At 45.0% G+C, this 15290-nt stretch overlaps 1 protein-coding gene across 12 annotated transcripts in view; it reads right to left on the reverse strand.

Moving 5' to 3' along the window:
- The window catches only part of LOC118657761 (protocadherin gamma-C4), a 143298-nt gene that overhangs the window by 79433 nt on the left and 48575 nt on the right, over nucleotides 1-15290 (reverse strand). Inside the window, exon 1 of one of the 12 annotated variants that reach the window (XM_036312296.1) lies at nucleotides 10231-12654. The exons of 9 other annotated variants lie outside the window; for them this stretch is intronic. In XM_036312296.1, coding sequence (XP_036168189.1) covers nucleotides 10231-12636 — 2406 coding nt within the window. In that variant the 5' untranslated portion in view covers nucleotides 12637-12654. 2 more of the 12 variants (XM_036312287.1, XM_036312295.1) reach the window with 2 other exon arrangements.

Here is a 15290-nt window from a genome sequence, read left to right on the forward strand (position 1 = left end):
ATGTATCTTATTTGGGGTATACATTATTAGAAGTGGGTTTGACCTATTTAAATAAGTTGAGAAGGTAATCAAAAACTAAGGGGAACATGTCTGTATGGTAATTGGAAGAGATATATGTACAGGAGTTTCAAGTGCTGCAATTTTCAAATACAAACTTAGAAATAGTGATGTAGGTGTTTAAAAAATAAGTGTTTATGTCAAATGGCCTGTTTTCATCAGGGCACTGCTGCCAATTTAAATATTCTCTTCTTTTGACATTTTGTATGGGAGCCCAAGTAAAGTGCTACACATACTTTCAGTTGTATGTGCCCATCAACCCAACAGCAGTTCTCCCTTCAAAGGTGAAGGGCTTAGAGGTTCACTTCTTTCATACAGAGAACATGTGTTCAGAAGTGTTTATGTCACTATGTCCCACATATGTAACTCTTCATAGATTTTATCTTTAGTCATTAAAGGTTTTATCTTTAGTCTTCAACGATTTGTATACCAGACAATCCAAGACAGAGTCTGAACACAAAAGGCAAGAGCATTTCATTTGCTTTCTTGGAAATTCTTGATCTTGCAATGGAGAGGAAAGAAGATTGGAAAAGAGTACAACTGGGCCTCCAAGAAAAGACAAGTAAATATAAGAAGAAAGCCAGAAGGACCAAACTTGAAGAAAAAAATTCAGCCAGGGTAGTTAGTATTAAGTGTTGGGGACCATGGAAACCTTGGCAATGGAAACAAAATTTTGACACCTCTCCCAAGAAAAATATATCATACATCTATAACTTCGCATATTATCTCAGGAATTCATGGATCTGCTCACCATACCTCTCAAATGCTTACAGTTTTATAAATTTTTAAAATAGTGAAAAAAGAAATCTAAAAACACCTATAAGATTGTATGCAATAAATGTTCTCTTGGAAGGAGCACATGCTTTGATAGATAACGAGTGCCTGGATATCATTAAACTTTAAAAACATATAAGTAGGATATAGAAATTTTATCTTAAAGCTTAGCAGATTTGGATAGGTTATTATGTATTTATTTCGTAAGAAGCCAAGACCACTGTCTCTGTTTGCCAATCTCAGCTTGAAAAGGTATCTCTAATTGAGTAACATTCTTTTTAAATTATAGAGCAACTTCTGAACCAAGTAAAAAATCTTGAAAAATATAATCAGCTAAAGTGAACACTGAGAAGACAAGATGGTGATTAGTTATGGATTTTCTAAAAATTTTTCTAGATATAAAAATGAAGTAGCACACCTGAAATATGAGAAACGAGTAGAATATTACTGAAGACACAGAAATGAAACTCACCGGTGTTAGGGTCTCAGGATGCGAAGTCAAATCATTCCCACTCTGAAGTGGAATTAAGGGCCCAGAAGAATCACCACAAACTATGTCTTGAGCGGAATGCAAGGGCTCAGTGCATTTTAAGAAATTAAACTCTGTCTTTCCAGCTTGGGCCACGCACAGGTTGTAGGAATAGGGCAATGTCCCCTCACTGTAGTTGGGGGGAACCACAGGTCCAGACTTGGAGCAGAAACCAGGTTGAAAGCAGCCCCAAACGGAGGGACTGGAGGAGCCACGAAGGTGCAGGGCAATCGCCAGAATGATGGACAGGAGGAAGAGCACTGAGATCAAGGCCAAGGCCACCACCAGATAGAACTGCAGCTCAGCCTGGGGGTCAGAGGGCGTAGGACGTTCGCTGAGATCCGGAAGGGCCTCTTGTAGGCTGTCAGCAAAGACCAGGAGCAGCGTGGCGGTGGCTGAGAGGGGCGGCTGTCCCCCGTCCCGCACGGCCACCAGGAGGCGCTGGCGGGCGGCGTCCCTGTCGCCCAAAGGTCTGGCCGTGCGCACCTCGCCCGTGCGCAGCCCCAGGCTGAAGAGCCCGGGCTCGCTGGCCTGCAGCACGTGGTAGGACAGCCAGGCATTGTGTCCCGAGTCCGCGTCCACCGCCACCACCTTGGTGACCAGGTAGCCCGGCTGCGCGGCGCGCGGCACCGTGTCGAAGAGCGCAGAGCCGTCGGGGCCCAGCGCCGGGTACAGCACCCGGGGCGCGTTGTCGTTGCGGTCGCCCACCAGCACGCGCAGGCTCACGTTGGCGCTGAGCGCGGGCGAGCCCTGGTCGCGCGCCTGCAGCGTCAGCTCAAAGGCGCGCAGCTGCTCGTGGTCGAAGGCGCGCTGCGCGAACACCACCCCGCTGTGCGCGCTCACGGACACGTAGGACGACAGCGCCCGTGGCTCCAGGTCGCTGGCCACGATGGAGTAGGACACCTGGCCGTTGGGTCCCAGGTCGGGGTCGGAGGCGCTGACTTGCGCGATGGAGACCCCGGGCGGGTTGTTTTCTGGCACGTGGACCAGGTAGGCTGACTGCTGGAAAACCGGGGCGTTGTCGTTGACGTCAGTGACACGCAGGGTGATGGTGGTGCTGGAGGAGAGGGGCGGCTTGCCCCTGTCAGTGGCTGTGATGGTGACGTTGTATTCTGGAGTCCGTTCTCGGTCTAGGGCCCCATCTGTCACCAGCTTGTAGTAATTATTAGAAGAGGAGTAAATCTTGAAAGGAACATCTCTTTCTATATTACACATGACTTCGCCATTTCCTCCGAAATCCCAGTCACGTGTTTTGAAGAGGGCCACGACCATTCCTGGTTGGGAATCCTCCAAAATCTCATCCGAGAGAGACGTGATGATTATTTCTGGGCTGTTGTCGTTTTCATCTAGGATTTCTATTATTACTTTACATTGGGTGGAGAGACCACCTCCGTCTTTTGCTTCCACTTCCATGGTATATCTTTCCATATCCTCAAAATCCAATGACTGGTTATTCTTAATCAGGCCTGTTTTCTCGTCCAGTGAGAACATGTGCCTCGTACTCTGAGCAGTGCTCCTGAAGTGGTAGCTTATTTCGGCATTGGCCCCCTCATCCTGGTCAGTGGCTGTCACCTGCAACACGGAGGACCCAGGGGGCAGACTTTCACTTACACTGACTCTATATTCATCTTTGCTAAACACCGGGGGGTTATCATTGGTGTCTTTGACAACAATTTCTATTCTAACGGTGGCACTTCGTGGCGGTTCCCCTCCATCCAAGGCCGTTAGTATCAAGCGATGAGATCGCTGCACCTCCCGGTCTAGAGGTTTCTCCAAAGATAACTCTGGGTATTTGCCACCATCGGAATTAACTCTAACCATTAACTTGAAGTAAGAGTTAGGATTTATATGATAGTCTTTAATTGAGTTCATGTTTATATCGGGGTCAGTGGCAGGGTCAAGGGATATTCGTGCACCTGCGGATACAGACTCAAAAATTTCTAAATGTATGTCCTTTTTATCGAATTGAGGAGCATGGTCATTGATATCCTCAACAACCACAATGATATGGAAAATGTTTAAGGGATTTTCCACCACGGCTTCCAACTGCAACTCACATCTTCTCCTCTCTCTGCAAATCTGCTCGCGGTCTATTCGGTCCTTCACCAGTAAGTCCCCGCTCTCCCTGTCTATACTGAAAAGCAGCTTCTCCGCGCTGACTCGCAGCTTCCGAGCTGACGCTTCCTGGACACTGAGCCCTAGGTCCTTGGCGAGATTCCCCACCACCGAGCCCTTGGCCAGCTCCTCAGGAATGGAGTAGCGGATGGGCTCGCAGAACGCGCGGTAGAACAAAGGCAGCAGGAAGGGAAACAGTACCTGCGGCCGGCCGGCCCCGCGTCTGTGCGCGCAGCTCCCTCCCATCGCGCGCTAGTTCTCGCTGGGTCCCAGTCTCTCCGGAAAGCCGAAGAAACGCAAGCCACAGTGTCACGGGAAGAGCATTCGTCCCAGGACAGAGCTGGGAATCCGTTCGGGCTGAAGACAGTCTGCGCGGCCAGGAGCCCCACTGTGGTAGCCGGTTTCCTTCTCTCGGTGTTGGTTGCTGCGCAGGAAATCCCAGGCTAGAGGCTGAAGAATGCCCGCCGTCAGCGTTCGCCCTGCACTGGCCGACAGCGGCGCCCAGAGTCTCCGTGTGGAACTGCAGTCTGGCATTTTAGTCTTGAATCCAATTTATCTCCAGAAGATATATCTCTCTCTTCAAAAGTGCAGTTATATAATAGCCCCCAATTTTTGTTTACATCGGATGCCTATATACTTAGTGTTTTCACGAAATTTATTATGGAATACTTCAAGTTTATACTAAAGCAGAGAGCATTATTGAATCTTCATATACCCATCACCCAAATGCAACAATGATCAACAAAGACCATCTTTGTTTAATATATATTTCCTTCTCTCATTATTTTGAAGCGAATCCAAGATATTTTAATTAACTTCTTTTAAGATGAGACATTGAGGTGATAAGACTTTTATCTTTTTTAAAAAAGACTTTTATCTTTAAGCATATTCTATTATATAATCTCTTACCCGTGCAGAAGTCCTACCTAGTTTAAGAAAACTATAATTTAAGATTTTCCACACTCTGTCCAGTCATTCCTCCAGTGATACTTGTGTTCTTCTTTAAAGGCAGTGACATTTTTTCCTACAGAATAGTAGTTACCTACCTTGACACAGAAACCTTCATCAATAGCCATTTTTCAAATTAATACATATTTTAATATTGGTGAATACTAAGTAATAAAGATTAGTCCCCAGGGCAGAAGCTTTAACCAAAAGATTTCCTTACTGCATGGTTAAAAATATGACTACAGATGATGGTTTACTTTTTTCCTACTACATTAGAAATAGAGAATATTTGAAATAATTATAATGTTTGCACGCCATAATAAATTCCCAGACATACGAGCCTTTGTATCCAGCATGTCTAGAATAGCATTTTGAGTCGACTGCAAAGCTTATTTTCAAAGCCTCCTAGAGTGTCACTTATTATTTGAACTGAAAGTATGTGTAAAATCAAATTAAACAAACATTATTTTTTCCTGATAGCTAAAAGCCAGTAAAATATTGTTTGAACCTTCTTAGCAGTTCCTGAAAATATTTTCCTAAATCATTTCCCATAACCAGATTTATTTCTAGCCTCAAAAGTTGAAGAACTGAGCCATAAATAACTTAATCAAAGGGTACTTTTTATTTCCCTTACTTTCCCCTCTCAGAGTGTTCAGTCTCAGAAACCCCTCTTGAGCAAGCATAAAGTATAGGAAAGAAGAGTTTCAAGCTATTAATAAGTTGACCTTATAGCATTAGGGAACTAAAACCTTGAGAATATGAAAACAAGGATGTTAAAATTTTCACCATTAAAAGGATAAAACATGCTTTAATTGGGGTTGGAAATACATGATAACTGAAGTTTGAATCTTCCTCAGAAATGATCTTTAAATGTAAACAATCTCTACACACATTAGACTGAAAAAGTCACCTCAAAGGGGTGTTGTCCTGTCATAGAAATAGAAAAGCAGAAGCAGTAAACCCAGACCTTCAGTTGTGTCTCTGAGAGAATGCATTTGCCTTCTCATTAATTTACCCTTACAGGATAATATAGACTATAGTGATCTTTTTTTTTTAAATAAGAATTCCACAATGTGGCCATTGGAGATAACAATAAGTTTCAGGAATGGAAAACCAGCCTTAAAATTAGTAGTGAACCAGGATAACTAATAAAGCAACCCCATAAAAAAAAACAAACTGATGTTAACCCCAGATCATGAGAGCAGTCCCAAAATGAAGGTTTCATTGACCCAATGAATTATTACGAGAAAATGCAAATCATGTCAGCGATGTAACCAATAAATGCTTTCTATAGATGTTAGAACAAAAATTGGACCCAGTACAAACTTAAATGGTGAAAAATATGTTATTAACAACATATCCTACCTTAAGTACAAACACTTGGAGAGAAAACCAATTATAATAGAAAGAAAGAAAAAATGGAACTCACTGGAACCAAAGGAGTGTCTTCTACAGGAAATTTTGAATCATCTGAAAGGCACAAAGGATCCTTTTTCTCACAGCTCTCCTGGCTGATGAGTGTATCTGCATAGTTGGGCTGAGGGAAGATCAGGTGACTCCTCCTAGAGTCCGAAGTGAGGGAGAACTCATGGGAATAGGTCTGCAGGAAAGCCTGGACCCCATCTATGCCCACAACGTGAGAAGCCTGCATGCCAGCCAACCCATCTCCTGAAGCCTGGAGCAGCCGTGATGTGTGCCAACGCCTAAGCCTGAGAGCCAGCAGGATGATAACAAAGGCAAGGAAGACACAGGAGACCGCAGCCACTGCCACCACCAAGTAGAGCGTGAGGTCCGAGGCCTCCGGGGTGGAAGGGATCTCAAGACTACTCAAGTCAGTCAACACATCTGGGATGCTGTCAGCCACAGCCACAGTGAGTGTGACAGTGGCTGAGAGAGGGGGCTGGCCATGGTCCTGAACTGCCACCACCAGGCTCTGCTTGAGAGCATCTCTGTCCAGCAGGGCCCTCGCGGTCCGCACCTCACCTGTGTGCAATCCCACCACGAAGAGCCCTGGGTCGCTGGCCTTAAGCAGGCGGTAGGACAGCCAGGCATTCTGGCCTGAGTCTCTGTCCACCGCCACCACCTTGGTCACCAGGTAGCCGGGCTCTGCAGAGCGGGGTGCCAGCTCCACACCGGTGGAACCATCGGTGGGGATGGCGGGGTACAGGATCTCTGGCACATTGTCATTCTGGTCCAGCACGAACAAGTTCAGTGACACGCTGCTGCTGAGGGGTGGGTTCCCACTATCACTTGCCCTAACCTGCATTTGAAGATCTCGAAACTGCTCATAGTCGAAGGAACAAAGCGCATAAATCACACCAGTATCTGCATTGATGGAGACATAGGAGGAGAGAGGCACCCCTTGGATGGTGCCTTCCTCCAAGGAGTAAGTAATTCGGGCATTCTCATTGCTGTCAGGGTCATGGGCTGTCACAGAGAAGATGGAGGTGCCTCGAAGGTTGTTCTCCAGGAGATAGCCCGAGTAGGAGGTCTGAGAGAAGGAGGGTGGATTATCATTGATGTCAGCCACGTGCAGAGTGATGTGAATTTCTGTGGACAGGGGCGGTGTTCCTCTGTCTGTCGCAGTCACTGTGATGTTATATTCAGAGATTTTTTCTCGGTCAAGAATTTGGGATGTCAACACTCTATAATAATCTTCTATTGACTTTTCTAATCGAAAAGGTAGGATCTCCTGGATGGAACAAACAACTTGACCATTCTTCCCAGAGTCTTGGTCATGAGCATTGAAAAGAACGATTACTGTTCCTTGAGGAGCATCTTCCCTAACTGGACTAAACAGAGATGTAATGGTCACTTCGGGTCTATTGTCATTTACATCTTCCACCGAAATGAGCACTTTCGTCCATGCCTTCAACCCTCCACTGTCTTCTGCTTGTATTTCCATTTCATAAAATGCACATTCTTCATAATCTAGACTCTTTGCTGTTGATAGTTCCCCGGTTTTTTCATTGAGCTGAAATAATGGAGATTGTTTTTCATTGATTTTCCAGAATTTGTATGCCACTTCTCCATTGATTCCCTCATCCGAATCACTAGCTCTTACAGTAAGCAGCTGGGTGCCAGGGGGCACGTTCTCTGGGACTGTCACTTGGTAAATCGGTTGAGAGAACACCGGGGCATTGTCATTCATATCCAACACTGTCACTAGGATGTGCACTGTGCTGGAGCGAGGAGGCTCGCCTCCATCAGAGGCGATGAGGACCAGGTGGTGAGCAGCCTCTTCCTCTCGGTCCAAGGCGCGCTCCAGCACCAGCCCTGGGTTTAAAGTTCCGTCCTCTCCAGTTCGCACGTCCAGGGAGAAATGGCGATTGGGGCTGAGCTGGTAGCTCTGCAGGGAGTTCAAGCCCACATCCGGGTCAACAGCCTCTGGGAGTGGATAGCGTGTGCCAGGCGCCGCAATTTCGTTAATATTTATTTCCAGATTTTCTGCCTGGAATTTTGGAGCATTGTCGTTCATATCTGTGACTTCTATTTCTATTCCATAAAGCTGCACTCTGTCTTCAACCAGAACTTTAAAGTTAAACAGACACCGTGGGCTCTGGGCACAGAGCTCCTCCCGGTCTATCCTGCCTGCGGTGACCAAGCTGCCACTCCGCGGGTTGAGAGCGAAAAGCTGCGTCCTACCTCTGGAGACGATTCGGACTCCGCGCTCCGCCAGCTCCTGCGGCTCCAGCCCCAGGTCCTTGGAGATGTTGCCCACAACATAGCCTTTTACTGTCTCTTCAGGCACGGAGTAGCGGATCTGGCTGGCCCGGATCTCCCACAACCTTCCCAGGAAAAGGCAGAGCAGGACCAGTCCTCTGTGGTGCCGGCTATTCATTGGAGCCGCCATTGTTGCTTCACTCCGGATTTTAATCTCCCCCAGACTGCTTTTTCCCCACGCTGACTCCTTAGGTTCTTTTCTCCTCCTGCAAATTAAGGTCGTCTTTTTCCTCAGGAGAGACCCGAAGTGCCCCAAGTGAGGAGGCTGAGTTTTGTTGCCGTCCCGGGGTTGGTACGTGGGATCCGCGGGGCTTTGTGTAGTTGGCAGATTCTAATATCCGGAGGGAGCGCTGATTGAGTTTTTCCTAGAGTTGGTCAACAGCGGCGCTCAGAGTCCTAAGCAGTTACTACACTCACAGATACGCAATACAGCACTTGTATCACAGATGATTGCAGGAAAACATACTCTCTTCTAATTACGATTTTAGATTTCGCTAATTATTTCTTACGTTCATATTTCAAAAGCAATCATCTTTGTGGATGTCGTAGTGGAATGAAATTTCTATTAAGTGTATTATTAAATCGCCAGTTTTCTTAATATCAAATTAACTTTAATTTTGGGTAGAGTCTAGCTTTCTCTCTATTTTAAATTTTAGACATATATGTATCTTACATAATTTATATTGAATGAATATGTGGATAGACTTTTCACTTTGAAGTTATTTTATAAGGTTAATTATTTTTATAGTAAAATTCCTCGAGTAAGGGTTCCTTAAAATTTTATTTGCAAAGTAATTTTAATTAGGCAATAGATGTAAACTTTCTCACCTAATATTACTAAATTTAAAACGCATTGGTTTTTAAATTTTACATATTTGTGATTGTAAAACTTATGCTATTTAAAAAAATTTTAGTTTTCTATGTGAATACATGATGCATTTGGAAGATTCAAATGAACATACACTGAAAATCAGGTTTTTCATTTCAGTCCTTCCATGAAGAAATCATGCAATTTTAAAGTAGTCTTAAACTTCTTATTCTAAGAGTCACTGAAACTCATGTAACAACTTGGAAAAAAGAATACAAGAAATAGACAAGTGGTTACCACTAGAAAGGAAAAAGCAAGTGCCTTTATGATAAATTTCAGCCGTTTGCAAAGGCCCATTTACTGAAGCAGTTCGTAAAGGAAACCAACCAAAGACTGGTGCTTATTTAATGGCAACTTTATATATGCATGGTTTTTGTCTTTAAAATGGAAAAGTTATCATTCTCTTGTCCTCCTGCAGATACAATGATGATGACAGAATTTCTAGTTAAGTTTTGGGCACCAAATAATAACACAAATCTAGTGTGTTCCCCTTTGTTTCAAAAAATGGAGGTCAGAGAGTGTTAGAGGCAGTAGCATTTCCTTTTCTTTTATCAAGTCTCTCCTGATACCTATACTGTAAAAGGAAGAGGAAGATTTTGCATTCAAGAAAACTTGAAGGAACTTAGAAAATGATTTGGACCTTCTGTTGAGGTACCTGAGTCCCCCCGCCCCCCTCACACACACCAAAGATTATTTTTTCTTACAATTTTAAGGGATTCAAAAAATCATGAGTAGGTAGATATAAGGAACAAGACATGAAGAATAAACATAAACAAGGGAGAAAAACAGTAGCAGCGAAATCAGTGAAGGAAAATACCTGGGTGGAGTTTCTTTGCTCTAAAGGATTAATTAAATGATTGCCTACTTTAATGTTTACTGATAATACAATATTTAACATGTTAAATGAGGAATGAGACAATTAGTGGGTAAATTTCAATAGCTTTGAAAAAGAAGTAAGAAATTGGTACAATAATTTTGCTGTGAAAAAAGAACACACTCTCATCACTTTGAAAATCCAAACTTGGTAAGATAACTCTGTGTTATGGCACATAACTACTCCCAATTCAACACTCCCCTTGAAGAAGGAAAGCTCAGCTTTTTGACAGGCTATAATATCCCTAAAACAACTCACTAGACTCAGAAGTGTAATATGTTTTCATATAAATAGAGAAAATTGGGTCATTGATGAAAAGGACGACACTTAAATGGAACTCACCGTTGTTAGTGTTTCAGGATGGGAAGTCGATTCACCAGAACTACAAAGTGGAAATAAGGCCCCAGCTGAATCACCACAAAGTATGTCTTGTCCTGAACTCAACTGCTCATTACATTTTAGAAAATTAAACTCTGTCTTTCCAGCTTGGGCCACGCACAGGTTGTAGGAATAAGGTAAAGTCCCTTCACTGTAGTTGGGGGGAGCCACAGGTCCAGACTTGACACAGAGACCAGGTTGAAAGCAGCCCCAAGTGGTGGGGCTGGAGGGGCGTCGAAGCCGCAGGGCGACCGCCAGAATCACCGCGAGGAGGAAGAGCACTGAGATCAAGGCCAAGGCCACCACCAGATAGAACTGCAGCTCAGCCTGAGGGTCAGAGGGCATAGGACTTTCGCTCAGGTCTGGCAGCGCCTCTTGTAGGCTGTCAGCAAAGACCAGGAGCAGCGTGGCGGTGGCTGAGAGGGGTGGCTGGCCCCCGTCCCGCACGGCCACCAGGAGGCGCTGGCGGGCCGCGTCCCTGTCGCCCAAAGCCCTCGCTGTGCGCACCTCGCCCGTGCGCAGCCCCAGGCTGAAGAGTCCGGGCTCGCTGGCCTGCAGCACGTGGTAGGACAGCCAGGCATTGTGTCCCGAGTCCGCGTCCACCGCCACCACCTTGGTGACCAGGTAGCCCGGCTGCGCGGCGCGCGGCACCGTGTCGAAGAGCGCAGAGCCGTCGGGCCCCAGCGCCGGGTACAGCACCCGGGGCGCGTTGTCGTTGCGGTCGCCCACCAGCACGCGCAGGCTCACGTTGGCGCTGAGCGCGGGCGAGCCCTGGTCGCGCGCCTGCAGCGTCAGCTCAAAGGCGCGCAGCTGCTCGTGGTCGAAGGCGCGCTGCGCGAACACCACCCCGCTGTGCGCGCTCACGGACACGTAGGACGACAGCGCCCGTGGCTCCAGGTCGCTGGCCACGATGGAGTAGGACACCTGGCCGTTGGGTCCCAGGTCGGGGTCGGAGGCGCTGACCTGCGCGATGGAGGCCCCGGGCGGGTTGTTTTCTGGCACGTGGACCAGGTAGGCTGGCTGCTGGAAAACCGGGGCGTTGTCGTTGACGTCGGTGACGCGCAGGGTGATGGTGGTGCTGGAGGAGAGGGGCGGCTTGCCCCTGTCAGTGGCTGTGATGGTGACATTGTACTCCGGGGTCTGTTCTCGGTCCAGGGTCCCGTCTGTTACCAGTTTATATGAACTTTTGGATGAAGAGATGATCTGAAAGGGGACTTTACCTTCTAATCGACAATTAACCTCCCCATTCTCCCCAGAATCACGGTCATGTATTTTGATGAAAGCAATTAGAGTTCCTGGCACTGCGTTTTCCAGAATCATTTCCACCAGAGAATGGAATGTAATTTCTGGACTGTTGTCATTTTCATCTTGAATGTTAATTTCAACTGTACATTGTGCAACCAGTCCTCCACCATCCCTTCCTTCCACTACCAGAGAATACTCCTTGATTTCTTCGTAATCCAGTGTCCGCGAAGTGGTAATTTCCCCGCTCTTTGAATTCAGATGGAACACTTGCCCCGTCCTGTACAAAGAATACGTTATTTCTGAGTTGAGGCCCTCATCCAGGTCGGTGGCTGACACCTGCAGCACAGTGGTGCCCAGTGGCACGTTTTCTGAAAGCCTGACTCTGTACACGTCCTGCTTGAATACAGGGGGGTTATCATTGGCGTCAGTGACCTGGATCTGGAGCTCAGTGGTACCGCTTAGGGGTGGATCTCCGCCGTCCAAGGCAGTGAGGACTAATCGATGATGGTTCTGTTGTTCCCGGTCTAAGGATTTCTCCAATATCAGTTCCGGGTATTTACTACCATCTGGTTTCTCCTTATTTATCAAGGAGAAAGTAGGACTTAGAGAGAGTTTGTAATTCTGCAGAGAGTTTAGGCCAGTATCGTCATCTTCCGCTACTTCTAATATAAATCGCGTGCCCGGCAGTGTGGACTCACTTATTTGCAGCTCAAAGGAGTTTTGCATGAATTTGGGAGGGTGGTCATTAATATCCTCGATCTCCACGTTCACGTGGTAAAAGTTCAGTGGCTTTTCAGCAACAGCCTCAAATTCCAGAGCACACACTGGCTTCTTCCCGCATATCTGCTCCCGGTCCAGCCTGCCGCTCACAAGTAAGTCCCCGCGCTCTGCGCTCACAGTGAAGTAAGGCTTCTCAGAGCTGACGCGCAGTTTTCGAGTCGGTAACTCGCGGACACTGAGTCCCAGGTCCTTGGCGAGGTTCCCCACCACCGAGCCCTCGGGCATTTCCTCGGGAATCCGGTAGCGCAGCGGCTCCGAGAGCGCCGGGCAGAACAAAGACAGCAGGAAGGGAAAGAGCACCGGCCGCCGCTCAGCCCAGCCCCTGTCCCCAGCGCCGCTCCCCATCCCTCTGCTCCCCTCAGCGTGCTCACCGGCCCGAAGACGCCGGATGACCAGTAACGTCTGTGTCGCGGATTTCCAGAGCCCCGAACAGCCTTTAGTTCCTGCGTGGGGGTCAGGGTTTCTTCTTTTCCAGGGGAGGGAGCGGTGGAAAGGCCAGCTCTAGCGAGTGAGCGGAGGAAAGCGAGCTGCGGCTGCGCGAGGCGATCACCAGCGCCCAGCTCTCCACTCTGGCCAACAGCGGCGCCCAGAGTCCGCACTATGAAACTGCAGCCTCTGCTGCTTCAGGCTAACCAGCTACAGTAATTATAATCGTGTACTGGACTAAACAAGCCAGTTTGGTTTTTTTTGTTACTATATTTACATCTTAAATTATAAGACCTTCTTTTAGGTATCTGTACTCTTGTTTTCAAATTATTAGACATATCGCGTTGGGTTTTTATACAAACCCACATATACAGTGTAGGGCAAAAGTAGGTTTGCAGTTGCTCATACGGAGAATAATACAATAATTAATAAATAATAATACAAGAATAAACTGGGTTCCACATACTTACAACTGTAAACCACTTTTTACTCACCTGTGTTGGTGCATTCATTTCCCCATTCTACAAACATACATTGAACTCTTGGCTTGTGCTTGTTAGTGGTGATATAACAACGGGAAAATCATAGGTATTGCCCTCAGAGTTTATCATCTACTGATTTCACAAATTCATTGTCTTTATTAGCCATGACATGTGAAATAACTTCCTTCTTTTATTCATTCCTATGTTTTGCCCCAACATTTCTACATAATTAATGCTGTTTCACATCACATATATTAAGAGAATATCAATACTGTTGAAATTACTGGTAAAGTTGTGCAATTCCTTACTAATCCCAAACACCTCCTCCTCCTGATATTATCAATACTGTTTATAAAATTAATATTTTTTTTACTCTTCTGACTATCTCAGGAAATATTCATTCCATAAATACTGTCTCAATGATTAGCCAAGCTATGATCTACTCTACCTTCTTCTTCATATCTCAGAATTACTTGGCCTATGTCATACCCAATGGAGTATGTAAAAGTTACTGGGGAAATGTTTATCTATTCTTTAATATAAAGTCACAAAGGGATATCACAGTAGACTGCATTACTTCCTTATCTATGTACCTATGTTGTACTGAAGTAATGACTTTGAAATGGAAGGAGCTGAGCTCATGGTAAGTTTACTTAAATACATTTACTGAATATAGAGACATTTATTCTATTTTTTTACTTCATTTTAATTTTTTGACAATTAGTGAATGTTTTTACCAAGAGAAAGAATTTTCTTTTTTATCAGGACAACTTTCCACATACTTTTTAAAATTTTAAAGTACCAAAAATATAGTTGTCCCCTCAAATGACTGTGCATCCAAACACTACAGAAAATATAAAGTTAACTCCCACCCACTGTATATGCAAAATAGGAGGGAACACTGCACTATCCTTGGGAAATATATATATATTTCAGAGAGGAAGGGAGAAGGAGAGAGAGAGAAACATCGATGATGAAAGAGAATCATTGATCAGTTGCCTCCTGCACGCCCCCTACTGGGGATCGAGCCCGCAACCCAGGCATATGCCCTTGACCAGAATTGAACCCGCAACTCTTCAGTCCCTAGGCAAGCTCTCTATCCACTGAGCCACGCCGTCTAGGGCGGGAAATGTCTTTTTTATTACTGACAAATATTTTATTGTATTTTCTACTTACTCCTGATGACAAGTCAGGGGTTAGCTTCATTAAAATGCTATAACAAGGAATATAGAAGCCATACCCATAGTCCGGATGGAATCATTTTCAGTTGATTAACTTGTTTAGAATTTGTGCCCATGAAACTTCTGTTCTTTAAACTAACATTCTCAAACTCTCTTACCATGAGTACACATTTCACATGGCTGCACCATCAAAGCAATTCATTAGAACTCTACTGAAACATGGGATGCTGTATTTTACAAAAGTCTCTTTCAACGGTTTAAATGACATTTTATTTCAGGCTTGAGTTTGTTGTTTTGTTTTTTAGGGGGAGGAGCAATGTCTATTTTGGACTTTAGATTCCATGTCTCCATTTGTGTGAGCCTGGGTGAACATTGACACACAAATTCAACATTTAGGGAGAGTCAAACCTACAACCAGGATCCACCATTTAAAAAGTGTTTATATTTGGAAATATAAGAAGCCTTAAAGTTTTGAAGGGTACTAATGCAGACACAGGGTTCAGAAAAGAGATTTAAAAAGAAGGAATCTTTCAGAGCTTAGTTTTAGGTTCAAACCTTAAACACATGCTAAAATTCTGTGATGTATTTTATTTCTACTAAGATAATTCAAGGATTTAGGAGTCTCAATAATTTTCTCTCAGTCCTAATTTAGGAATATATGTATTCCTAAATAGAAAACAAACTTAACTTCTGTGGTTGGGCAACTACTTCTTAAGTGAATGAGTGATAAGTGATAATTATAATTACAGTAAAATATGGAAGGCTTTAAAAGGTTGAGAGTTCACATTTAAACAATCATGTCCAATCCTTGGGAAAGCAAATAAAACAAACTATGATAATTAGAGCTCAATGTTGTAGTACCACCACTAAAATGACCCCCATATTTAGGGTACACCTTAAAACTATTTTA

The sequence above is a fragment of the Myotis myotis genome, unplaced genomic scaffold (assembly GCF_014108235.1).
Source record: "Myotis myotis isolate mMyoMyo1 unplaced genomic scaffold, mMyoMyo1.p scaffold_m19_p_6, whole genome shotgun sequence".
Classification (NCBI taxonomy): Eukaryota; Metazoa; Chordata; class Mammalia; order Chiroptera; family Vespertilionidae; genus Myotis; species Myotis myotis.